The 27,820-nt window shown below is 36.1% G+C and overlaps 1 protein-coding gene across 3 annotated transcripts in view; it reads left to right on the top strand.

Moving 5' to 3' along the window:
- The window catches only part of TNNI3K (TNNI3 interacting kinase), a 341,514-nt gene that overhangs the window by 15,663 nt on the left and 298,031 nt on the right, over positions 1 to 27,820 (top strand). For 2 of the 3 annotated variants that reach the window (XM_070467926.1, XM_020877709.2), the window contains exons 1-2: positions 6,733 to 10,681; positions 11,295 to 11,403. In XM_070467926.1, coding sequence (XP_070324027.1) covers positions 10,642 to 10,681; positions 11,295 to 11,403 — 149 coding nt within the window. In that variant the 5' untranslated portion in view covers positions 6,733 to 10,641. Of the gene's footprint in view, positions 1 to 6,732; positions 10,682 to 11,294; positions 11,404 to 27,820 lie in introns of those variants that run through there. The other variant, XM_070467925.1, reaches the window with a different exon arrangement.

The following is a 27,820-nucleotide window of genomic DNA, read 5'->3' as shown; positions in this document are numbered from 1 at the left end:
TTAGATTATTAAATTCTGGATGGGAAGGATATATTATTTGAATGCCAGTAAAATTATATATAAGTATATTAAGACATATATTGCCTATAAAATTGGAAACACTGAATTTAGGTTTATTATCAAAAGTCTGCCTGGTATTAAGGATATACTAAAACATTACTTGTTATAATAGGTCCCCTGATAATTGGCTTCAGAGACAATAGCCCCTGCAAGAAGAAATCAGATACTGTGTAGACCTATAAACTGTGACTTTCTGTTGATTCACCCAGCCAAAAGTATTGATCTGTTAATAGAGCTGTGGGTAAAAATTGACTTTTTTGTACCCCCAACAACTTTACACCAATTTAACCATAACACTGCTTTTAATTTATATTCAAGATTGTATGTTGTAAAATTTCAACTGTATAGGGAGCCGGGTTAATTCTCCTACTATAGTATAACATGGATAAAATACATTTTACAATTGAGTCAAGGTCAGTTCTGATTGGTGGAATACTGAGGTGGACAATGTAAACAGAAGGGAGATCAGGAACTCTGTGTACATGCCAAAGAATGATGCTATTTCTAACACTGACATGATATCGAATTGAAAAGAAGATGGCATGAAACTGTATGGCATGGTAACCATTATCACTATTCTACCACGAAGATACAGTATAGGGCATGTAACCGAAATAATGATGACCATGCTTGGACAGACTACTTACTGAGATTGTTCCTGCTTGGAGGGTCTAAGCAAAGAACTGGTCATATGTCATCACCCAGCAGGCTCTTTAACAACCACATGTTACATAGATCCATTGTTTGAAGCTTTAAGTAATTTATCTTACTACATCAAATTAGTTTTCACTTTGAGACACAGATACAAGTGGATAAATGATAAAGAAAAATGTCAATTAAGTAAAACCATTTTTTTCCGTTGTCCACTTTTTTCCGTTTGTCTTTAAATGAGGAACGTCAGACATGGAAATGGTATTTGCCCAAAAATAATAAGTAGTTATTAACTGAACTATAATTGTAAAACAGTAATATTTCCTTAGCAGGCCATCTGACTCTGAGGAGGAAGGAAATAGGATGATGAAACAATGAAAGTAGTCTGAGTCATGAAGTTTAGATTGGTCTGATGGTTTTAATGCCTCAAAGAAATATTTTCCCATTGAAAGCTTGGCTTTATTAGATGTACCTTCTCACTACGAGTCATATGTATATCCATCATAAGACAGATACTGTATTACAATTGCCTATTTCCATGTCTGTCACTGGCCCCATGATCTCTTTGGAGTGCTAGGTACTGTTCATGCTTATTGAGTAAATAAATGAATCAATCAACCAATGAAGAGCTGAGCTGACAACTGAAAGAAGTCCTATCAATTTGGGAAAGAAAGTTTTAGACACTGACAGAAATATTACTGTTTAATTTAGATTCTTTAATTAACTCTACTACATATTCACTCAGCAACAAAGGAAGGTACAAGAAAGATTAAAATCTTTTCATTTTCAGTTGTAGTATATTGGAAATAAAAATAGTGATATTTCTTCTTTCTTTAATATACTCTCACAGTTAGAGATACTGAGAGCACCAGTTAAAATTACTGTGATATTGATTTTTTCACATTTGCTTTCATTTTTATACAATAGTTATTTTAAATATTATCAGTGTGTCCTATTCATTTTTGAGGATTAATCTGAATATTACCTCAACAATGTTCAGATTCCTAACGGTGATTTATAGTTCCACCCAAAATACTGTAAATTTAGATATTCTATTGGAAAAGAAAAGTAATTTGTTTAACAGTAATCATATTACAAATTATGCTTGTCTAATGTAAAAATATGTTGTTTGAAAAGAAATCAAAGAATGTTTTTAATTGAATAGATACAAACATCTTAGTGTTCAGTTTTTATTTTAGATAACTTTGTTTCAATATGCATAATGTTTATTAAAAGAAGACAGAAACCTAAATATATATCAATTAGTAATTCTGGCTTATTATTTTTAAAACTATGATTCTTTTAATTGCTTGTCAACCAGATGCAACACATCAAAAATTTAAACTTTTAAAACTTGGGCACATCTTAACAAGACCTTATATAAACAATGGAAAAATCATCTAGGTTTAAGTGTAAGTGAATTCACAGTCCTAAATATGATAAAAATTGTTTTAAGTGCATTGGTTTGATTTCATGAGGTACATGTTCTTTATAATTTCTCTGCTGGAAACATAAAGATAGAAGAAGGGTCAAGGTCAAATTTGTATTTTTCATCTCGAAAGCATCCTTTAAAGTATTTATGAAGAGACTGCTATAAAATAAAAATAGTAGATGCACAAGCGCAGGTTGGGATAAATAAATCATATAACCAAAAATAAAGGAATTCAAAAAGAATGTAGATAGGCTTATTGCAGCAGTATTAGAATATCAATGTATGTGCTAAAGTGTTCTGATAAATCAGTTGAAAAGATGAAGCCGTTAACATTAGACTTAGGCAATTCAGTAGAACATGAATGTTAGTCAAAAAGGAATAGCTGAAGAAATAAGGTATTTACTAAATCTACCCTGACATTTTGAATGAAAAAACACATACACACAAGCAAGTGTAAAAGAAAAACAAAAAAAAAAAAAGAAAAACAAGTACTGTTAGTTATGTATTCCTTAGAGATAGTCTTTCTTTATGAGTTATAAACAAACACGCCTGGAAAAATTCAAATGGTCTTGCTAAGGAGTTACTGTTTTTGTTCGTGTTTATTTATTGTTTTATATTTTCCTGAATTAAAAAAGAATAATAGACCTTTTCTACAAACTTATGGTTACCAGAGGATTAGGGGAAGGGGTTAGAGGTAGATTGTGAGATTGGGCCTGACATATACACTACTATATATAAAATTGAAAATTAACACTAACCTCCTGTATAGCACAGGGATCTCGACTCAATACTCTGTAATGGCCTGCATGGGAAAAAAAAAAAAAAAAAACTCTTTAAAACAAAAGACAAAAACAGAAGAAGTAGAGTTGCATATGTAAAAAGCTAACTTATGATTACCAGGGAGTAAAGGGAAGGGATAAACTGGGAAATTAGGGTTGACATATGCACACCACTATATATAAAACAGATAACTAATAAGAACCCACTATATAGTACAAGAGACTCTTCTCAGTACTCTGCAAAGACTTCTATGGGAAAAGAATCTAAAAAAATAATGTGTGAATATTCAGTTGTGTCCAACTCTTTGTGACCCCATGGACTGTACCCTGCCAAGTTCCTCTGTCCATGGGGTTTTCCAGGCAAGAATACTGGAGTGGGTTGCCATTTTATCTTCCAGGGTATCTTCCCAAACCAGAAGTCGAACCCACATCTCCTGGATCTCTTACATTGGCACGCACATTCTCTAATGCTGAGCCACCTGGGAAATACCCCCCAGAAAAGGAGTAGATGGTTAGATAGCATCACTGACTCAATGGACATGAGTTTGAGCAAACTCTGGGAGATAGAGTAGGACAGGGAAGACTGGTGTGCTGCAGTCTATGGGATCACAAAGAGTTGGACACGACTTAGTGCCTGAACAACAACAACATGTTTATGTCTAATTGATTCATCTTACCGTACTGCTGAAACTAATACAACATGGTTAATCAACTATACTTCAATAAAAAATTTTTAAAATTAATAAGACACTTTTGTTAAAAGCAGTTGTAGATTTACAGGAATTACTGAGCAGAAAGTATTTTTTTTTCTTTTTTTTTTTCCATTAATTTTTATTAGTTGGAGGCTAATTACTTTACATCATTGCAGTGGTTTTTGTCATACATTGAAATGAATTAGCCATGGATTTACATGTATTCCCCATCCCGGTCCCCCCTCCCACCTCCCTCTCCACCCGATCCCTCTGGGTCTTCCCAGTGCACCAGGCCCGAGCACTTGTCTCATGCACCCAACCTGGGCTGGTGATCAGTTTCACCCTAGATAATATTCATGTTTCGATGCTGTTCTCTTGAAACATCCCACCCTCGCCTTCTCCCAGAGTTCACAAGTCTGTTCTATACATCTGAGTCTCTTTTTCTGTTTTGCATATAGGGATATCGTTACCATCTTTCTAAATTCCATATATATGTGTTAGTATACTGTAATGGTCTTTATCTTTCTGGCTTACTTCGCTCTGTATAAAGGGCTCCAGTCTCATCCATCTCATTAGAACTGATTCAAATGAATTCTTTTTAATGGCTGAGTAATATTCCATGGTGTATATGTACCACAGCTTCCTCATCCATTTGTCTGCTGATGGGCATCTAGGTTGCTTCCATGTCCTGGCTATTATAAACAGTGCTGCGATGAACATTGGGGTGCACGTGTCTCTTTCAGATCTGGTTTCCTTGGTGTGTATGCCCAGAAGTGGGATTGCTGGGTCATATGGCAGTTCTATTTCCAGCTTTTTAAGGAATCTCCACAGTGTTTTCCATAGTGGCTGTACTAATTTGGATTCCCACCAACAGTGTAAGAGGGTTCCCTTTTCTCCACACCCTCTCCAGCATTTATTGCTTGTAGACTTTTGGATAGCAGCCATCCTGACTGGCATGTAATGGTACTTCATTGTGGTTTTGATTTGCATTTCTCTGATAATGAGTGATGTTGAGCATCTTTTCATGTGTTTTTTAGCCATCTGTATGTCTTCCTCAGAGAAATGTCTGTTTAGTTCTTTGGCCCATTTTTTGATTGGGTCATTTATTTTTCTGGAGTTGAGCTGGAGGAGTTGCTTGTATATTTTTGAGATTAATCCTTTGTCTGTTGCTTCGTTTACTATTCTTTTCTCCCAATCTGAGGGCTGTCTTTTCACCTTGCTTATAGTTTCCTTTGTTGTGCAAAAGCTTTTAAGTTTCATTAGGTCCCATTTGTTTATTTTTGCTTTTGTTTCTAAAAGTCTGGGATGTGGGTCATAGAGGATCCTGCTGTGATTTATGTCAGAGAGTGTTTTGCCTATGTTCTCCTCTAGGAGTTTTATAGTTTCTGGTCTTACATTTAGATCTTTAATCCATTTTGAGTTTATTTTTGTGTATGGTGTTAGAAAGTGTTCTAGTTTCATTCTTTTACAAGTGGTTGACCAGTTTTCCCAGCACCACTTGTTAAAGAGGTTGTCTTTTTTCCATTGTATATCCTTGCCTCCTTTGTCGAAGATAAGGTGACCATAGGTTCGTGGATTTATCTCTGGGATTTCTATTCTGTTCCATTGATCTATATTTCTGTCTTTGTGCCAATACCATACTGTCTTGATGACTGTGGCTTTGTTGTATAGTCTGAAGTCAGGCAGGTTGATTCCTCCAGTTCCATTCTTCTTTCTCAAGGTTACTTTGGTTATTCGAGGTTTTTTGTATTTCCATACAAATTGTGAAATTATTTGTTCTGGTTCTGTGAAAAATACTGTTGGTAGCTTGATAGGGATTGCATTGAATCTATAGATAGCTTTGGGTAGTATAGCCATTTTGACAATATTGATTCTTCCAATCCATGAATACGGTATATTTCTCCATCTGTTTGTGTCCTCTTTGATTTCTTTCATCAGTGATTTATAGTTTTCTATGTATAAGTCTTTTGTTTCTTTAGATAGACATACTCCTAAGTGTTTTATTCTTTTTGTTGCAATGATGAATGGTATTGTTTCCTTAATTTCTCTTTTTGTTTTCTCATTGTTAATGTATAGGAATGCAAGAGATTTCTGTGTGTTAATTTTATATCCTGCAACTTTACTGTATTCGTTGATTAGCTCTAGTAATTTTCTGGTAGAGTCTTTAGGGTTTTCTATGTAGAGGATCATGTCATCTGCAAACAGAGAGTTTCACTACTTCTTTTCCTATCTGGATTCCTTTTACTTCTTTTTCTGCCCTGATTGCTGTGGCCAACACTTCCAAAACTAAGTTGAATAGTAGTGGTGAGAGTGGGCACCCTTGTCTTGTTCCTGATTTCAGGGGAAATGCTTTCAATTTTTCACCATTGAGGGTGATGCTTGCTGTGGGTTTGTCATATATAGCTTTTATTATGTTGAGGTATGTTCCTTCTATTCCTGCTTTCTAGAGAGTTTTAATCATAAATGGATGTTGAATTTTGTCAAAGGCTTTTTCTGCATCTATTGAGATAATCATATGGTTTTTATCTTTCAATTTGTTAATGTGGTGTATTACATTGATTGATTTGCGGATATTAAAGAATCCTTGCATTCCTGGGATAAAGCCCACTTGGTCATGGTGTATGATTTTTTTAATATGTTGTTGGGTTCTGTTTGCTAGAATTTATTGTTAAGGATTTTTGCATCTATGTTCATCAGTGATATTGGACTGTAGTTTTCTTTTTTTGTGGCATCTTTGTCTGGTTTCAGAATTAGGGTGATGGTGGCCTCATAGAATGAGTTTGGAAGTTTACCTTCTTCTGCAATTTTCTGGAAGAGTTTGAGTAAGATAGGTATTAGCTCTTCTCTAAATTTTTGGTAGAATTCAGCTGTGAAGCCATCTGGTCCTGGGCTTTTGTTTGCTGGAAGATTTCTGATTACAGTTTCGATTTCCTTGCTTGTGATGGGTTTGTTAAGATCTTCTATTTCTTCCTGGTTCAGCTTTGGAAAGTTATACTTCTCTAAGAACTTGTCCATTTCTTCCAAGTTGTCCATTTTATTGGCATAGAGCTGCTGGTAGTAGTATCTTATAATCCTTTGTATTTCAGTGTTGTCTGTTGTGATCTCTCCATTTTCATTTCTAATTTTGTTAATTTGGTTCTTCTCCCTTTGTTTCTTAATGGGTCTTGCTAATGGTTTGTCAATTTTGTTTATTTTTTCAAAAAACCAGCTTTTAGCTTTGTTGATTTTTGCTATGGTCTCTTTAGTTTCTTTTGCATTTATTTCTGCCCTAATTTTTCAGATTTCTTTCCTTCTACTAACCCTGGGATTCTTCATTTCTTCCTTCTCTAGTTGCTTTAGGTGTAGATTTAGGTTATTTATTTGACTTTTTTTTTGTTTCTTGAGGTAGGCCTGTAATGCTATGAATCTTCCCCTTAGCACTGCTTTTACAGTGTCCCATAGGTTTTGGGTTGTTGTGTTTTCATTTTCATTCATTTCTATGCATATTTTGATTTCTTTTTTGATTTCTTCTATGATTTGTTGGTTATTCAGAAGCGTGTTGTTTAGCCTCCATATGTTTGAATTTTTAATAATTTTTTTCCTGTAATTGAGATCTAATCTTACTGCACTGTCGTCAGAAAAGATGACTGGAAGAGCAGAAAGTATTGAGTTTCCATATACTCATTCTTTCCTTCCCCCCAGAACAGTTTCCCCTATTATTAATATATCAAATTAGTTTGGTACATTTGTTATCATTGATGAACTGTTATTGATACATTATTAACTAAAATTCAGAGTTTGCATTACTATTTTATAGTTCTGTGGTTTCTTCCAAATGTATAATGGCATATATTTACCATTAGAATATCATGCAGAATAATTTCACTGCCCTCAAGTTTCCCTGTGTTCCACCTGTTCCTCCCTCCCCTTCTCACTGCTCCCCTGGCAACCACTTATCTTTTTACTGTCTCCATAGTTTTGCCTTTCCCAAAATGTAGTTGAAATCATGTAGTGTACAGCCTTATCTGACTGACTCTTTTAATTAGCAATACTCATTTAAAGTTATTCCATGACTTTTCTTGGCTTGGTATCTCCTTTCTTTAATTGCTGGATAAGTTTGCATTGTATGAATGTACATGCACATTTGTTTATTCACCTGTAAAATGCATCTTGGTTGTTTCCACTTTTGTGATTCAGTTTTACAGTACAGGACTATATGCATGTGTACGTGCTAAGTTGCTTTAGTTGTGTCCGACTCTTTGCGGCCGTATGGACCGTAACCCACCAGGCTCCTCCATCTGTGGCATTCTCCAGGCAAGAATACTAGAATGAGTTGCCACGACCTCCTCCCGGGGATTGTCCTGACCCAGGGATTGAACCTGCTTCTCTTATTTCTCCTGCATTGGCAGACAGATTCTTTACCACTAGCACCACCTGGGAAGCCCATGGGTCTATAGATGTATAACCAAATCACATATTGCCTCAGTGATTACTATTGGATAGAACCTAGTGAAAATCTGAAACAATCTTCTTTTTGTCTTTATCTCAATTTTCTCTCCTCTTTTCCCATACATGGAATTCAGAGACTCAGAAAATTCCTGGTGAGTATGCGTCTCACTTTAAGCCATCTTAAAATAGTGCTCCTCAAAGCTTCAAGTAAGCATCTTCTTTAGAATCACTAGGGATGCCTATTAAAATTAGATTCTAAGCCCTACTCCTGATCTACTGCATCAGAGTTTCAAAGAGGCCTGGTTTCTGTTTTCACAAAGCTTCTCAGGTAGTGTTTACTGTCACTAAAGTTTGAGAAGTTGAGAAAAATGACTAAAGTTATTTTTTTAATTGGGTTTTGTTTTTGATAATATTTGACATTCTGCACTTCTGAAAATCTCAGATCTGGGAAGAGTAGAGTTCAATTTAGAGCATGTTATCAACTCAAGGTAAAAAGAAGTAATTTTTACAGAAGTATACAGTGCAGTGGAGGAAATATTTCCTGCTTCTGTGTGGATTCCTTCCAGGATTCCTTAGGAAAGAAAAGCAGGATTGTTATTCTGGATCATTTACTTATTCCAGCCTTTTCTTCATGTCCCTGAAGGCACCTGTATTAGCGTCAACCCATGACCTTGACTCACAGTCACAAAAGGGCTAATAGGTAGTTCCTTTGGAAGCAGGAAATTCAATAACATTTAATACTTTAGGTATTGAGATTATAATTTTCACCATTTTTAGCAACATTTATTGCCTCACCCACTTATACACAGAGGTATAAGATTTGAAATAGTGGAGAAAGAAATAAGAAAGATCGGGAAAAAACAGATTTAGATATCCTCAAGAAATTCAAAAGCCATGGCCCCCATCCCTGTTCCTCTTGATTCAAGGTATGAAAACCATGGAAATCTGAGAGAAGGGAACTTGTATGTTATTTCCCAAGGTGTAGCTCTGGAAGATTGCCAGCCTCTTTAAAAAGACTATCTAGTTTGGTCTTTAGTACTTCAGGATGGGACTGAATGCTTGGTCTCCAGTACCAAGCATTTAGGAAGTCAGGTGCCTAGGCCAGTGAGCCTGAGAAGAGCATGTCTGGGGAAAGCAAGGACTTTCTGACCTAAAGGAATGGGCATCACACAAGTTCTGAAAGCTGATATAGCTGAAGTCCTCAAACAAGGAAAATGCTGAGTGCGTGGATCAAGTAACCAGAGGCCACCACAGTGTAGCAGACAATCAATGGCCCTGGCAGCATATACTGAAGGAGGAGAAATCAGGAGAATTGTATCCAGGGGACAGAGATGTCCATAAGGTTAGATACCGACTTTTTAACTATATCTGGTCAGTATAGAGACCGTCCCTCTGGAACTTAGATTACCTTTGCTGAGAAAAAGTTGTGGGAAATGATTAATTTACCTAAGCAGTTGCTTCAAAAAGAAGCAGTTATTTGAACATTCAGCTTTAAGAAATAGGAAATTCATGTGCATTACATTGAAAGTATAGCCTCTAGAGGAGGATTTCAAGATTGACGTGTGTGTATTCTAGGTATAAATAATTACATTATCCAAAAGAAATATATAGTTGAAAATCTCTGGGTTTTACATTTATTCTCCATCATACCCTGAGTTCATTTATATCAATAGAAATATGCATGTACAAGGAGAAATGCTGCTGTGAAATGTAATATCTAACTTGGACTTTAGAATCATATAGACTCAGAATTGATTTCAGATTCCTCTACCTGCTAGCAAATCTGGATTTTCTCATCTATAAGATGAGAATACTATACACCTTGCAGGATTGTATAAGGTATAAATGACAAAATGCATATGAAACACTTAGACTAGTGTCTGGCACGCTAAGGGTTCCATCTTATTATCTGTAATCTTATTGTTCTTGTCATTGTTATGTTATGAATTGCTGTTTGTAGAAATCACTGTCTTAGATCCTTATCTGAGACTCATGGTCAATATAATCAACAAGTGATGTAAATTAATCATTGTCTATGTTGAGAATTTTTTCCTGGAAAAATAATTTTGTAGCTCTGCTGTAGGCCAAATTCACATTCATTTCTATTAGTTGCATGCCATAGGATGTTGATTTCCATTATTTATATTCTATTGAGACAAATTCTATCATGAGTCACCATTTTCCAACAACCTTTACTTTGGCCTAGGAGAAGATGATCCTGAAAGACAATCTAGGTAGTTTTAATAGCTCTTCCTGAAACTCGGATGTAACAGAATGACTTTCTAGATTAAAAGAAATGCCCATCAAAGTACATATGGGTAGATAATCAATGGATGGAGGCAGATAATCATATGGAAACATTTACTCTTTATCTTTGCTATAGGTCTTTTAAATAGACTGATTAATTCCTTTCAGGGTTTCACCCTTGAAACCACAAACTATTTTGTTCTTTGTCATTGTTGCATGGCATTCCATTTGGCAGTCAGCTTATTTTTAGCCAGACTATCAAAGTATTTTTCAACTGGACTGTCACTGCACTTAAACTTGGAATCTTGCAACCTGAGGAACTGCGCTGGGGAAAAGAAGAAACTTCTAACAAATGGGAAATTATAAATCCAGACCAACGCAAACTTGTACTGGTAATTATTCCTATATCTTTAAATGTAATATAATTCAGTAGGTGTTATATATAGTTCACATTTCACTGGAATATCTGCTAATTTTTGCAAGAGGACAAACAAGATTTATGCAAAAGTGTTAAGATTATCTGTGTTAATAATTATCAAATTATTTTGTCTCTGAAAGATCTTTAGAAAAAAATCTCAAAATTTCTTATAATACTATAGTGTTTTAGTTCCTAGGTATAATGCTATAGAAAAAAATTTGGAATACTGTTGAATATAGGGATTTTAGGATTACATCTTAAGTATCTAGTACTTAAAACCTAAAAATTCTTGTCTAGCAACTAGAGATTGCTATAATTATAATGCAATAAAATCAAATGAAATAAGTCAAATATATTCTTCTATGTAAATATATTATCCAGTATCAAATGGGTTTTTAATCACTACAATTCTATATGATTGCCTTTTAAATATAAACATCTGCATTTTAAGCTCAATCAGTAATTTAAATTAAGTATTGTTTAATTCAGAGTAAGAACAGAGTTTTAATCACTTGTGTGTTATGAGCTGTGTCTACATTTTGCAAAGCACAGCTATGAATCAGTGCCTTTTTGTTTTTCTTTACTAGATGAATGGAAGAAGAAAGTCAGTGAATCTTATGTTATTGTAATAGAAAGATTAGAAGATGACCTGCAGATCAAAGAAAAAGAACTTACAGAACTGAGGCATATATTTGGGTAAAGTTGTCAGAGTTATTATTTCTATGTTACGTGTCTTCATTGTTGATCTAGTTTTTAGCTATACCTATGTTTAAAAATGCGACCCATGTAATTTCAACGTTAACCTCAGAATATAAGGTTATATTCTAACCTTTCATATAGCCCCTGACCATTCATACCCTAAAATACAAATATCTTGCCTCGTTAAAATATGCCTTGCCTGTTCCCATCACTTAAGTTTAAAGAGAGAGGAACCTGAAGGTTAGCCTTGAAAACAAACTGTTGCTGATCTGAATAGTCTCTAGAATTAGATCTCTCTTATAAGCCATGCCAACAGCAAACACTAAGGCTTCTCTTCTCAAATGGTGGTGGAGCACTGGCCACATTTTTCTTTCTGGACCACCAGAGAACTCCAGTGTTATCAAACCTTTGGCCCCTTGACATTGAAAGGCTGTCCCTTAATGAAAGTGCGTATCGCTCTGCCCTTGAACAATCATATAACAATGTGTCAGATTGGCTTCAGGCTTTCACTGGGTTTGTTCCATGATAGCAAGATAAAAATAATCTGGCATAGTGTCACAACCTTGTAAGACACAAAATGTTCAGAAAAGAGGGGCAGAGCCCTTATACACACTAGCAACCTTCTAAAGAAATTGAATCTGGCATTGAGAAACAATATGTTTTGGAGAGTCAATCTGAGTTAGCTGCCTGACTGAGGAAAAGTCCCATGAAGGCCAGTTAACCATGTTCACTTATAGCTGTGTTAATCATATAATACATTTATAACAAATAACTCTATCCATTTTACTTGGAAAATAAAGGTAATAAAGCAATGACCAAATGACATATTTTTAAGAAAAATTTCAGATATAGTAAACATACAAAGCTCACATAACTAGCAAATAAAACTACCCATGTATAATATAGTTTATATAAAATTGTCAGTGGTTTAATAAGGCCTTCTCAAGTATTCAGTTTATGGTTTAGGAAATAGTTAATTCTCTATGTTATTTAGCCGAAAATGATTAACTCCATTTTGAAACTTTGATGAGATACCCTGGGATGGCTTTTGCAAGTATTATCACATACTGTCTTATGGGAAAACATTTGAAATTCCTATAGAGATGTGATTGACACTGTGGTGTAATAGATTTATGCATACATATTAATTTTGTTGGAAAAAAGATATGACTATAGAAGTTAATCATAAGTCCTCTAGTTCTTATTGACTCAGTTAAATATGCTGAATAAGATGTGATTAAATTGGAGATTTTCCTCAACTTTATTTGTCATTTTTTTTTAATTTGGGAAGTATTGTGCAAATATGTCAAGGCTAATTTAAACAGACATATCCTTCTAAGGATTAAGCTTGAAATGTACTTTTTTTCTCAAACCATATCAACAACAAGTAGCTGTTTCTACAGATCCTTTTCTGGCCTACTTATCTCCTGTATTTCTAGTGTATGTAATAAATGTGACCTCCTTTTTGCTGATTACTATTGTGGGGGGCATAGGTTAAAGAGGGGAATCAGTGTAACTTATAGTTCAGAATTTATCGTGCCAACTATATTCAAGGTGCTATTCCAGATATATCAAATATGAACCGTTCATTATTTAATCAGCACCATGACCCTGTGTGATAGGTAATATTCATTCTGGTGGATAATAAACTAAGGAGTAGACATGATGGATCTTGTCAAGATCATTTGGTCAAGCATTGGAACTATGATTTGTAGCGAGGTCTACCCAGCTCCATAGAGAGAGCTCTTCCTATCACATCCTGATTCTTGTTCCAGGAGTTCACAGTCTGGTTGAGGGGAAACACATATATAAATAACACAGAAGACAGTCTATGACAAGTGCTAAGTGAAGGGAAAACCAGGAGAGTTTTCAAATACAAAAAATATGAAGTTTGATTTAGTCATTGGTTTTATAAAGCATTCCAGATAAAAGGCAGAGTTAAGTAAGTATATATAGGCAAGAATGGATGAGTACCATGGAAAGTCTACTACAACCAAGAAAACTTTATGTCTTGACCATTTTATCTAAGTTGAGTAAGAAAGCTGTTTCAGTCAGCATTTACAAGCAGTGTATCCTTGGTTATATTGCTTTATCTCCTTGAGCCTCATTTACACTGTAAAATGTAATTATGGCCTCACAGGACTTTGAAAAATGATGTCAAATTATGAGTACAGGGCCTAATGCACAGTATGTATTGAATAATTGGAGGTTTTGATTATCATGATTAATTGGATAAATAAGGGCAGTTTGAAAGACTGAAGACCTTATTGACAAATGGGAGTAACTTTGACAAGTTTATTCAACTTAAGAAGTGAGAAAATTAGGATAAAGTGTTTTTACATCAAGAAGATATTTTCAAAAATAAAAATGTAAAATGTTGAAACAATTCAAAATAGTGCCAAAATCTGATATATAACTTTTAAAGGTTGCAATCAAGAGGGATTTGAACATTTTTCAGACTAGAGTATTAGAAAGTTCATCAAAATGGATATCAAAGATGGTAGGGCATTTTGAGGAAAGGAAGACTGGTAGCCTGGTACTGAGGCCATTAAAGAAGCGGTAGAAATGTCCCATTATCCAGAAGTAATGAGGCTGAGGCCAGGATTACCCACAGCCCAGAATCATGTTTCTCCAAGGGCTAAGGACCTCTCACAGTTTTCTTACAAAAATTTTAGATTCCATCATTCTATCCCATATCAAGTGAATCAGAATCTCTGGGGTTGATTTCCAGAGACCTGAATTTTTAACAAGCTTCCCCAAGTAATACCTTTGCATGTGAAAAATGATACTTCAGCTAAAGTTTGGAAATGACATTTCTTGAAAGATATCTAAGTTGCACTGAGAACTCTGCTTGCTGTGATATTGGTGAAGGGATGAGGAACATGAAAACAGAAAGCAAGTCAACTAGTCTGGTCTAGAGAGAGACAAGGAAGCAAACAAACAAAATCTGCATACTCTGCTCTGCTATCAAGGAAAACAGCATCAGAGGGAAAGAAAGTCAATCCTGCCTAAGGCGAAGTTCTGAGATTTTTTCTTTTCTCTAGAATAAAATGATAGATGACAAGCAAGGAGAAAAAATGGAGTACTGAGAATATATTATAAATTGTCTTACTCATTGGCTCACACACCAAAGTTTTAAAAGTAGTTCAGTTTAAGCAGAATTCCACAGACAAAGGAGCCTCACGGGCTACAGCCCATGGAGTTGCAAAGACACAGTTGAGTGACTGAAACCAAATATTGTATGAGATCACATTTAATTGAGCACCTAGGACATTTTAGCTGTTAAATCTTAGAATCTTTCTCATGTTTATCCATGCTTTATGTAATGTTAGGAGTACTTCAGTGATGGACAACTCTGTTATGCTGCTTGACATCAGGCTTCCTCTGAACAGGTAGATAGCAAGAAAACTATCAGGTGCCTAAAACAAATCATTTCATACTAGAGTCATAGCTGAAGGATCACTAGTGCAGACGTTAAGTTTGATTGGTTTTTGTTTTTTGCAGTTTTTTGGTTGTTTTCATTTGTTGAAGTTTCTTTATAGCAGCTAATCCCATTCATTAAAAGAGACTTTCTGCCACATAAAGCAAGAATTCAGTTTAGTTATTGACTTATGTCACATCAAATACACAATCTCCAGTATAGCTTTCACTCACAACATAATACAAAGCAATATAAGTGCTAAACTTAAAAAGACAAAAAAAGCTAAAAGATGATTGATTATGTCAATTTATAGCAGCTTTGCAAAGGGAACTTGATATGGGAAAGAAGAGGAATGGAAATTGAATGTTCCTTCACCTACTATAATAAAATTGCATTCACTCTTAATTTTGAACATTTCTTAAGATAATAGATGAGAGACTGGAAAAGATGAGGAAATAGAGAAGCAGAAGAAGGAAAGACAAAAGTGGTACCCTGGAGTACATTGTGTGGTTATTTCCTCCTCTGCACCATCTCTTTCTTTGTGTTTATCAATATAATAACACTTACTACTCGGTGTTGTCTTTATCAATTTACAGGTCTGCTATTAACTGGTATTAATATATATGTTCACTAAAGACAGCTTCTTTGTCTATTCAGCTTTATCTATAGTTGTATTTATTTGTAATACCTGTTTGTATATCACTTGAAAACAAATTGACAGTTTAATGCCTACCATTTGTCAGGCATCCTACCAGGTATTTTAGTATGCATTAACTCATATAATTTTAATTGTATACATATAGGGTGCTTTGAGCACAGTAACTGGCACATGGACAACACTCAAAAATGTTAGTTAAAAACTAATAATCATTATTTATGTTCACATCTTTCTGGGGTATATATTGCACTTAGCCTTTTATAACTGAAGAAAATGAGGCTAATCAAATTAAACTGGCTTGAACCAGGTTACACATAGTTCTCTCTAAATTAGTACCTTACTCACTTTCAGTATCTCTCCCTCTTTTTTTCCTCCCTCTGTTCTTCTCTCCCATCCCATACTGGAGGGAAAAGAAATATGGATTAAAAAAAAAAGAAATATGGGTAATATTATCTTTGAAAACTTTTCACCTTCACAAGGACACTGTACAGTTTTGCTCTGTCCTGTGTATTAGTACTGTCCCTACATGTGGGAGTGGAGGAATATAATTTACAATCCCACCCACTTGGGTGATACATGGACTTCTTTCCACTTACAAGTTGGCTTTCCACGTACAACTTTTGAAAGACTTCCAATTTAGTTGTTTTGTTTCAACATTTTTAAGTCTTTAGAAATTTTAGAACTATGTTTTTCTGATTTCATCAAGCCTACTTTTTACCTGCTTAATCTCTAATATATCTATAAAGAGATTCCCAAAGAAGTTATGATTTTTCAGTGCTATCACTTTTCAACATAATCAGAAGAACCCTATTTTTTATCTCATTTTTAACCTTATTTTGACATTGAGTAGATATACTTTGGTCAATAGTGTATTAACACTTTGAAATTGTGAAATGTCTCACTTTGAAATTGATTAGGTTTAATAAATAAAAATAGTCAAAAGTCTATTCCATGAGAACGAAGTTTCAATGTTAAGAGGAATTAAAAAAAAAAAAAAGGAAAGTTAAAAATAACGAAGGCATTTTCTGAGTTGTATCTTCCTGCTTCTTTTCTTCCTGAAAAGTTCCTCTGGGCCCAGCTCCAGTCCACTGTACTTATCCAACAAATGAAGTATCTCCCCTAAATCTACTTTTTCAGAACTATAAACAATTATAGTTTGTTTTGAATGAATGAATAACTGAATAACTCCAGATAAATAAATGAATAACTCCAGAAGCAATACAGGCTGATCTTGCCTAAGAAGAGTGAAATTATCTATCAGGGTGCTAAGTAGAGAATTGAGGGAGGAAATTACATCTTAATAAAATTGAGTGAAAGATTATTTGTTATGTCTGGTAAGGGCATTGTGTTAATTAACAATGAAACAGAAAACAAACAACAAATAAATAAAAAGATCTCAAACCAAAAATCTGAGAATTCACACTGTCCCAAGACTGTTTACCTCTCTATATCTTTTCTTGCTTGTCTGTATAAAACTTAGTGGGGTTTCCTGGTGGCTCAGATGGTAAAGAATCTGCTCACAATGCAGGAGACCCGGGTTTGATCCCTGGGTCAGGAAAATCCCCTGCCGAAAGGAATGGCAACCGTCTCCAGTATTCTTGCCTGGAGAATTCTATAGACAGACGAGCCTGGTGGGCTACAGTTCGTGGGGTTGCAAAGGGTTGGACAAGACTGAATGACTAACACTACTACTACTACTAAGTAAAACTAGTTACGAATAATAGTTTTAGAGGAATATTGTGTAAAAACTTTCAAGCAGCTTGATCTCAAACTCACTCACTCACTCTCTCTCTCTGCCTCTTTCTCTTTAACTTAGTACTTCACTCAGTCTTAACTGGCTCTTTCCATTTTTATCCTCCTTCCCATCTTCCCTCCCATCCCATGCTGCCTTCATCTTCCCTTTTTACTTTCCTATCCCTCTTCTCAAATGCAAAGCAAAATAATAAAAAGGTTAAAATAATTAATACCAATCGCTTCAACAATCTAGTAAAAATAATTATTACAGCAGCTGGTACTTACAAAAGTCTTAAAACTAACTCATTTAAACCTCAAAATAACCCTATGAGTTAAGAGTTCTCATCATATCAATTTGATTTCCCTTAACTATACTTTCATTTCAGTTCAATTGCTCAGTCATGTCCAACTCTTTGTGACCCCATGGACTACAGCACGCCAGGCGTCCCTGTCCATCACATACTCCCAGAGATTGCTCAGACTAATGTCCATCGAGGTGGTAATGCCATACAACCATCTCATCCTCTGTCATCCCCTTCTCCTCCAGCCTTCAATCTTTCCCAGCATCAAGGTCTTTTCCAAGGAGTCACTTCTTCACATTAGGTGGCCAAAGTATTGGAGTTTCAGCTTCAGCATCAGTCCTTCCAATGAATATTCAGGGTTGATTTCCTTTAGGATAGACTAGTTTGACTTCCTTGCTGTCCAAGGCACTCTCAAGAGTCTTCTCTGACACCACAGTTCAAAAGCATCAATTCTGTGGCACTCAGCTTTCTGTATAGTCCAACTCTCACATCTCTACATGACTACTGAAAAAACCATAGCTTTGAGTAGATGGACCTTTGTTGGCAAAGTAATGGCTCTGCTTTTCAATATGCTGTTTTGGTTGGTCATAACTTTTCTTCCAAGGAGCAAGTGTCTTTTAATTTTATGGCTGCAGTGACCATCTGCAGTGATTTTGGAGCCCAAGAAAATAAAGTCTGTCACTGTTTTCTTTGATTCCCCATTTATTTGCCCTGAAGTGATGGGACCAGATGCCATGTTCTTTGTTTTTGAATGTTGAATTTTAAGACAGCCTTCTCACTTTCCTCTTTCACTTTCATCAAGAGACCCTTTAGTTCTTCTTTGCTTTCTGCCATAAGGGTGCTGTCATCTGCGTATCTGAGGTTATTTATATTTGTCCCGGCAATCTTGATTCCAGCTTGTGCTTCACCTAGCCCAGCATTTCACATGATGTACACTTCATATCAGTTAAATTAGCAGGTTGACAGTATACAGCCTTGATGTAATCGTTTCCCAATTTGGCACTAGCTCATTGTTCCATGTCTGGTTCTAACTATTGCTTCTTGACCTATGTACAGATTTCTCAAGAGACATGTAAGGTGATGTGGTATTCCCATCTCTTGAAAATTTTCCACAGTTTGATGTGATCCACATAGTCAAAGTCTTTGGCATAGTCAGTAAAGCAGAAGTAGATGTTTTTCTGGAACTCTCTTGCTTTTTTTGTGATCCAACGGAGTGTTGGCAATTTGATCTCTTGTTCCTCTGCCTTTTCTAAATCCAGCTTGAACATCTGAAAGTTCACTGTTCATGTACTGTTGAAGCCTGGCTTGGAGAATTTTTAGCATTACTTTGCTAGCATGTGAGAAGAGTGCAATTGTGCAGTAGTTTGAACATTCTTTGGCATTGCCTTTCTTTGGGACTGGAATGAAAACTGACCTTTTCCAGTCCTGTAGCCACTGCTGCGTTTTCCAAATTTGCTGGAATATTGAGTGCAGGACTTTCACAGCATCATCTTTTAGGATATGAAATACCTCAGCTGGAATTCCATCAACTCCACTAGCTTTGTTTGTAGTGATGCTTCCTAAGACCCACTTGACTTTGCATTCCAGGATATCCGGCCCTAGGTGAGTGATCACACCATTGTGATTATCTGGTTCATGAAGATCTTTATTTTTTGTATAGTTCTTCTGTGTATTCTTTCCACTTCTTCTTAATATCTTCTGCTTCAGTTAGGTCCATACAGTTCTGTCCTTTGTTTTGTCTTTGGTATCATTTAGTTCCAGGAATACAGTAACATGTCAAAAACTCTTTGCAACCTCATGGACTTATACAGTCCATGGAATTCTCTAGGCCAAAATCCTGGAGTGTGTAGCCATTCCGTTCTCCAGAGGACCTCCCAACCCAGGGATCGAACCCAGGTCTCCCACATTGCAGGCAGATTCTTTACCAGGTGGACCACTAAGGAAGTCCAAGAATACTGGAGTGGGTAGGCTATCCCTTCTGCAGCTGATTTTCCCAACCCAGGAATCAAACCAGGGTATGCTGCATTGCAGGCAGATTCTTTACCAGCTGAGCTACCAGGGGAATCCCCAACTCTTCTTTATCTACCACCATATCACAATAATTTTTTAAGGTATGAATGAAAGAATGAATATACTTCATAGTGTTAGTTTGCAAACTTGATCTTGGAGATAATGGAGAAATGCATTTATGTATATTTCTTGGGTATACATCCTAGGAATAGGTCTTATTGATGATTTTTCTGTTTCTATTGGAGTTGTTTTGGAGGGTGGGTATCACCAGCATCCATGAAAACCTACACAAGAAGTTACAACCAGCCGTTTGAAACCTAAATGCTCAATTTTGGAAACTAGATGGCCCATAACAAGATTTGGCCTTCTTTCTTTCTTTTTTTTTTTTTTAATTTATTTTTATTAGTTGGAGGCTAATTACTTTACAATATTTTAGTGGTTTTTGCCATACATTGACATGAATCAGCCATGGATTTACATGTATTCTCCCTCCCAATCCCCCCTCCCAACTTCCTCTCCACCCGATCCCTCTGGATCTTCCCAGTGCACCAGGTCTGAGCACTTGTCTCATGCATCCAACCTGGGCTGGTGATCTGTTTCACCTTACATAATATACATGTTTCGATGCTGTTCTCTTGAAACATCCCACCCTCGCCTTCTCCCACAGAGTCCAAAAGTCTGTTCTATACATCTGAGTATCTTTTTCTGTTTTGCATATAGGGTTATCGTTACCATCTTTCTAAATTCCATATATATATGTTAGTATACTGTAATGGTCTTTATCTTTCTGGCTTACTTCACTCCGTATAATGGGCTCCAGTTTCATCCATCTCATTAGAACTGATTCAAATGGATTCTTTTTAATGGCTGAGTAATATTCCATGGTGTATATGTACCACAGCTTCCTTATCCATTCCTCTGCTGGTGGGCATCTAGGTTGCTTCCATGTCCTGGCTATTATAAACAGTGCTGCGATGAACATTGGGGTGCACGTGTCTCTTTCAGATCTGGTTTCCTTGGTGTGTATGCTCAGAAGTGGGATTGCTGGGTCATATGGCAGTTCTATTTCCAGTTTTTTAAGAAATCTCCACACTGTTTTCCATAGCAGCTGTACTAGTTTGCATTCCCACCAACAGTGTAAGAGGGTTCCCTTTTCTCCACACCCTCTCCAGCATTTATTGCTTGTAGACTTTTGGATAGCAGCCATCCTGACTGGCATGTAATGGTACCTCATTGTGGTTTTGATTTGCATTTCTCTGATAATGAGTGATGTTGAGCATCTTTTCATGTGTTTTTTAGCCATCTGTATGTCTTCTTTGGAGAAATGTCTGTTTAGTTCTTTGGCCCATTTTTTGATTGGGTCATTTATTTTTCTGGAGTTGAGCTGGAGGAGTTGCTTGTATATTTTTGAGATTAATCCTTTGTCTGTTGCTTCGTTTGCTATTCTTTTCTCCCAATCTGAGGGCTGTCTTTTCATCTTTCTTATAGTTTCCTTTGTTGTGCAAAAGCTTTTAAGTTTCATTAGGTCCCATTTGTTTATTTTTGCTTTTGTTTCTAAAAGTCTGGGATGTGGGTCATAGAGGATCCTGCTGTGATTTATGTCAGAGAGTGTTTTGCCTATGTTCTCCTCTAGGAGTTTTATAGTTTCTGGACTTACGTTTAGATCTTTAATCCATTTTGAGTTTATTTTTGTGTATGGTGTTAGAAAGTGTTCTAGTTTCATTCTTTTACAGGTGGTTGACCAGTTTTCCCAGCACCACTTGTTAAAGAGGTTGTCTTTTTTCCATTGTATATCCTTGCCTCCTTTGTCGAAGATAAGGTGACCATAGGTTCGTGGATTTATCTCTGGGCTTTCTATTCTGTTCCATTGATCTATATTTCTGTCTTTGTGCCACTACCATACTGTCTTGATGACTGTGGCTTTGTTGTATAGTCTGAAGTCAGGCAGGTTGATTCCTCCAGTTCCATTCTTCTTTCTCAAGGTTACTTTGGCTATTCGAGGTTTTTTGTATTTCCATACAAATTGTGAAATTATTTGTTCTAGTTCTGTGAAAAATACTGTTGGTAGCTTGATAGGGATTGCATTGAATCTATAGATAGCTTTGGGTAGTATAGCCATTTTGACAATATTGATTCTTCCAATCCATGAACACGGTATATTTCTCCATCTGTTTGTGTCCTCTTTGATTTCTTTCATCAGTGATTTATAGTTTTCTATGTATAAGTCTTTTGTTTCTTTAGGTAGACATACTCCTAAGTGTTTTATTCTTTTTGTTGCAATGGTGAATGGTATTGTTTCCTTAATTTCTCTTTTTGTTTTCTCATTGTTATTGTATAGGAATGCAAGAGATTTCTGTGTGTTAATTTTATATCTTGCAACTTTATTATATTCGTTGATTAGCTCTAGTAATTTTCTGGTAGAGTCTTTAGGGTTTTCTATGTAGAGGATCGTGTCATCTGCAAACAGCGAGATCTTCACTTCTTCTTTTCCTATCTGGATTCCTTTTACTTCTTTTTCTGCCCTGATTGCTGTGGCCAACACTTCCAAATCTATGTTGAATAGTAGTGGTGAGAGTGGGCACCCTTGTCTTGTTCCTGATTTCAGGGGAAATGCTTTCAATTTTTCACCATTGAGGGTGATGCTTGCTGTGGGTTTGTCATATATAGCTTTTATTATGTTGAGGTATGTTCCTTCTATTCCTGCTTTCTGGAGAGTTTTAATCATAAATGGATGTTGAATTTTGTCAAAGGCTTTTTCTGCATCTATTGAGATAATCATATGGTTTTTATCTTTCAATTTGTTAATATGGTGTATTACATTGATCGATTTGCACATATTAAAGAATCCTTGCATTCCTCGGATAAAGCCCACTTGGTCATGGTGTATGTTTTTTAATATGTTGTTGGATTCTTTTTGCTAGAATTTTGTTAAGGATTTTTGCATCTATGTTCATCATTGATATTGGCCTATAGTTGTCTTTTTTTGTGGCATCTTTGTCTGGTTTCAGAATTAGGGTGATGGTGGCCTTATAGAATGAGTTTGGAAGTTTACCTTCTTCTGCAATTTTCTGGAAGAGTTTGAGTAAGATAGGTGTTAGCTCTTCTGTAAATTTTTGGTAGAATTCAGCTGTGAAGCCATCTGGTCCTGGGCTTTTGTTTGCTGGAAGATTTCTGATTACAGTTTCGATTTCCTTGCTTGTGATCGTTTTGTTAAGATCTTCTATTTCTTCCTGGTTCAGTTTTGGAAAGTTATACTTCTCTAAGAACTTGTCCATTTCTTCCAAGTTGTCCATTTTATTGGCATAGAGCTGCTGGTAGTAGTCTCTTATAATCCTTAGTATTTCAGTGTTGTCTGTTGTGATCTCTCCATTTTCGTTTCTAATTTTGTTAATTTGGTTCTTCTCCCTTTGTTTCTTAATCAGTCTTGCTAATGGTTTGTCAATTTTGTTTATTTTTTCAAAAAACCAGCTTTTAGCTTTGTTGATTTTTGCTATGGTCTCTTTAGTTTCTTTTGCATTTATTTCTGCCCTAATTTTTCAGATTTCTTTCCTTCTACTAACCCTGGGGTTCTTCATTTCTTCCTTCTCTAGTTGCTTTAGGTGTAGAGTTAGGTTATTTATTTGACTTTTTTCTTGTTTCTTGAGGTAGGCCTGTAATGCTATGAATCTTCCCCTTAGCACTGCTTTTACAGTGTCCCATAGGTTTTGGGTTGTTGTGTTTTCATTTTCATTCATTTCTGTGCATATTTTGATTTCTTTTTTGATTTCTTCTATGATTTGTTGGTTATTCAGAAGCGTGTTGTTTAGCCTCCATATGTTTGAATTTTTAATAATTTTTCCTGTAATTGAGATCTAATCTTACTGCAATGTGGTCAGAAAATATGACTGCAATGATTTCAATTTTTTTGAATTTACGAAGACTTGATTTATGGCCCAGGATGTGATCTATTCTGGAGAAGGTTCCGTGTGCACTTGAGAAAAAGGTGAAGTTGATTCTTTTGGGGTGAAATGTCCTATAGATGTCAATTAGGTCTAGCTGGTCCATTGTGTCCTTTAAAGTTTGTGTTTCCTTGTTAATTTTATGTTTAGTTGATCTATCCATAGTTGTGAGTGGGGTGTTAAAGTCTCCCACTATTATTGTGTTACTATTAATTTCCTCTTTCATACTCATTAGCGTTTGCCTTACATATTGCGGTGCTCCTATGTTGGGTGCATATATATTTATAATTGATATATCTTCTTGGATTGATCCTTTGATCATTATGTAGTGTCCATCTTTGTCTCTTTTCACAGCCTTTATTTGAAAGTCTATTTTATCTGATATGAGTATTGCGACTCCTGCTTTCTTTTGGTCTCCGTTTGCATGGAATATTTTTTTCCAGCCCTTCACTTTTAGTCTGAATGTGTCCCTTGTTTTGAGGTGGGTCTCTTGTAGACAGCATATATAGGGGTCTTGTTTTTGTATCCATTCAGCCAGCCTTTGTCTTTTGGTTGGGGCATTCAACCCATTTACATTTAAGGTAATTATTGATAGGTATGGTCCCATTGCCATTTACTTTCTTGTTTGGGGTTCACGTTTATACAACCTTTCTGTGTTTCCTAGAAAAGAGAAGATCTAGAGAAGATCCTTTAACATTTGTTCAAGAGCTGGTTTGGTGTTGCTGAATTCTCTCAGCTTTTGCTTGTCTGTAAAGCTTTTGAGTTCTCCTTCATATCTGAATGAGATCCTTGCTGGGTATAGTAATCTAGGTTGTAGGTTATTCTCTTTCATTACTCTAAGTATGTCCTGCCATTCCCTTCTGGCCTGAAGGGTTTCTATTGATAAATCAGCTGTTATCCTTATGGGAATCCCTTTGTGTGTTATTTGTTGTTTCTCCCTTACTGCTTTTAATATTTGTTCTTTGTGTTTGAACTTTGTTAATTTGATTAATATGTGTCTTGGGGTGTCTCACCTTGGGTTTATCCTGTTCGGGACTCTCTGGGTTTCTTGGACTTGGGTGGCTATTTCCTTCCCCATTTTAGGGAAGTTTTCAGCTATTATCTCCTCGAGTAACTTCTCATGGCCTTTCTTTTTGTCTTCTTCTTCTGGGACTCCTATGATTCGAATGTTGGGGCGTTTCACATTGTCCCAGAGGTCCCTGAGGTTGTCCTCATTTCTTTTGATTCTTTTTTCTTTTTTCCTCTCTGCTTCATTTATTTCCACCATTTTATCTTCTACCTCACTTATCCTATCTTCTGTCTCCATTATTCTACTCATGGTTCCCTCCAGAGTGTTTTTTATCTCATTTATTGCATTATTCATTTTTAATTGACTCTTTTTTATTTCTTCTAGGTCCTTGCATTTCTTGCATCTTCTCAATCTTTGTCTCTAGGCTATTTATTTGTAACTCCATTTTGTTTTCAAGATTTTGGATCATTTTATTATCATTATTCTAAATTCTTTTTCAGGTAGGTTCCCTATCTCCTCCTCTTTTGTTTGACTTGGTGGGCATTTTTCATGTTCCTTTACCTGTTGGGTATTTCTCTGCCTTTTCCTCTTGTTTAGATTGCTGTGTCTGGAGTGAGCTTTCTGTATTCTGGAGGTCTGTGGTTCCTTTTTATTGTGGAGGTTTCACCCAGTGGGTGGGGTTGGACGATTGGTTTGTCAAGGCTTCCTGGTTAGGGAAACTTGTGTCAGTGTTCTGGTGCGTGGAATTGGATTTCTTCTCTCTGGAGTGCAATGGAGTGTCCAGTAATGAGTTTTACGATGGGTCTATGTGTTAGGTGTGACTTTAGGCAGCCTGTATGTTGACACTCAGGTCTATGTTCCTGCGTTGCTAAAGAATTTGCATGGTATGTCTTGTTCTGGAGCTTATTGGCTCTTGGGTGGTGGTTGGTTTTGGTGTAGGTATGGAAGCTTTTGGATGGTCTTTTATTCCTTAATGTTCCGTGTAGTCAGGAGTTTTCTGGTTTTCTCAGGTTTTGGGCTTATGTCTCTGCCTCTGGATTTCAGTTTTATTCTTCCAATAGGCTCAAGACTTCTCCAACTATACAGCACTGATAATAAAACTTCTAGGTTAATGGTGAAAAGATTCTCCACTGTGAGGGACAACCAGAGAGGTTCACAGAGTTACATGAAGAATAGGAGAGGGAGGAAGGAGATAGAGGTAAGCTGGAGGAGAAAAAGGAGGACTCAAGAGGAGAGAGACAGATCTACACAGTTATCTGTTCCCAAAGTGTTCTCTGTAGCCCAGACACCCACAAAGATTCACAGAATTGGATTGGGAAGAGAAGGGGAAAGGAGGAAATAGAGGTGTTCTGAGGTAGAAAACTGAGAGTCAAAAGTGAGAGAGTAAGCAGCACACTCCTGAATAGAAATGGGAACTGAATATTGGATTCTTAAATGTCCAAGATTTATATCGCCTACTGAAAAACAAAGATTAAAAATCTAGCATAAAGGTTAGACTCTTTGAAATACAATATTTAAAAACAAAAACACAAAAAAAATTTAGAAATATATATGAAGTTCGGTTTAAAAATAGGGCTTCTCTCTCTCTTTTTTTTTTGCAAGGTTATAGTGAAATGAAAATGAAAATTAAGGAATAATAGAGGAGTATTAGAGGACTTTAAAAGGAAATAGGAGAGAAAAACAAGAAAAAGAAAAAAAAAGAAAAAAAAAAGAAAAAAATTTTTTTTCCCTAATTAAAAAAATTGTAAAAATATATGAAAATGAAAGTTGAGGAGTAATGGGGGAGTAATAGGGAATTTTAAAAGAAAATAAGACAGAAAAGATTTAAAAAAAGGAAAGAAAAAATTTTTTTTAATTTAAAAAATATATACATATATATCTAGGAATTTCTCTGGAGCTGTTGCAGTCAGTGTAGGTTCAGTTCAATTTCAGATAGCTCCTCTTACCAGCTTACACTTCTCGATATCTATAGGCCCCTTCCGGTGTAGTCGGTGTTACCTTCAGGGATTTTAATCTGTTGCACCGGTCCTTTCTGAAGCGGTTCCCTTTGTTTATTTGACTTCTGTTTGCTGTCTCTTCGGTGTCTAATTTCCACCCTGACACAGGCGGGCGGAGGTGATCTCTTATTTAGGTTCGCTAGTTCAGTTCAGTCCTGCTACGGGGAGGGCGGGGCACTGCAGACAGATACCGCTCTGTGTGGATAGCACTCACCGTGTTCCGGCCACACTGGGTTTGCCCCGCTCACGGGTGTCTGTGCTTTCCCCGTCTACAGTGCTCAGGCTCCCAGCTGCTCTATATGGAGCGGGCCCTGCATTGAGTGCGGTTCCAGTTTTCCAGTACTCCACAAAAGCGCAGATTCGGTTGCGCCTGCGTTTTGTGCCTTCCCCGGCCTGAGCGGCTCAGGCAGCCAGAGGCTTGGGCGCACTCTCCCCGGGTGCGGCGGGCCTTTTTCCTCCATGGATTTGGCCTTCTTTCTACCTTCTTCGCCTTTACCTACATTTCAGCTAATGGATTAATTTAAGAAATGTATCTACCTGTCTGGAGATTTTGCCTTTCCCAAGTGTTCAAATGTTAAATTTTAATAAGTTTCCATTTGTGATCATGTCACATATTTTCTTGAAAGGATGGGGTCATGAGAAGAAGTTTAATTGGATCACAAAAGTGCATACTTTTCAGGATAAAAAATAAAGGCTAAGGAAAGAGTCCATTATGTTACAAGAAAGAAAGTAACCTTTGGACACAAAACAACCATTTTTAATGATTAAGGACAGAATTTACTATTAGAAGTATATTCATAATAATGACTTCATTTTAATTAGGAACTTCATTCATGCCCCAGCAAGCAGTGTGAACTCATTAGGATATGTTAAGTTATAGTATGGCATGGCAGGTGATGAAAAATGTAAGGGAAAATTAAAAAATAAATTGAGCTTAGAATATTAGAATGTGTAAGTGATATTCACTTCGCAGTGAATTTGACATATACAGTTCCTTTAGAAGAAGCAGAAGAAGAGAAAAAGAAATATCTTTCCCAGGAATGATTGCTTTAAAATCTTGACTATTTTAATTGCATGTGTCAAAACAGAGATATTTGACTATAAGCAAACAGGAAGTAAGAATTAGAATTCAAATATAGCCTGAAAGTTACTCTTATTAAAAAAATTACATTCCTGTCATTAAAGTTTAGATTAAAATTTCACTATTAAAATTGCACTTGACTGCCACTGTGGTAGTCTTATTTTCTGCTTATTCATTTTGTTGGCATTAACAGAAGCTGCATGAGTTCAGGGAGAATAGAATTCAAGAAGAAAACAAAAATAAGAGACTACAGCTCAGTTTTGA

Source organism: Odocoileus virginianus, chromosome 5, assembly GCF_023699985.2.
Source record: "Odocoileus virginianus isolate 20LAN1187 ecotype Illinois chromosome 5, Ovbor_1.2, whole genome shotgun sequence".
Taxonomy (NCBI): domain Eukaryota; kingdom Metazoa; phylum Chordata; class Mammalia; order Artiodactyla; family Cervidae; genus Odocoileus; species Odocoileus virginianus.
Note: the sequence above shows the minus strand (reverse complement) of the source record. Positions and strands in the feature narration are given on the sequence as shown.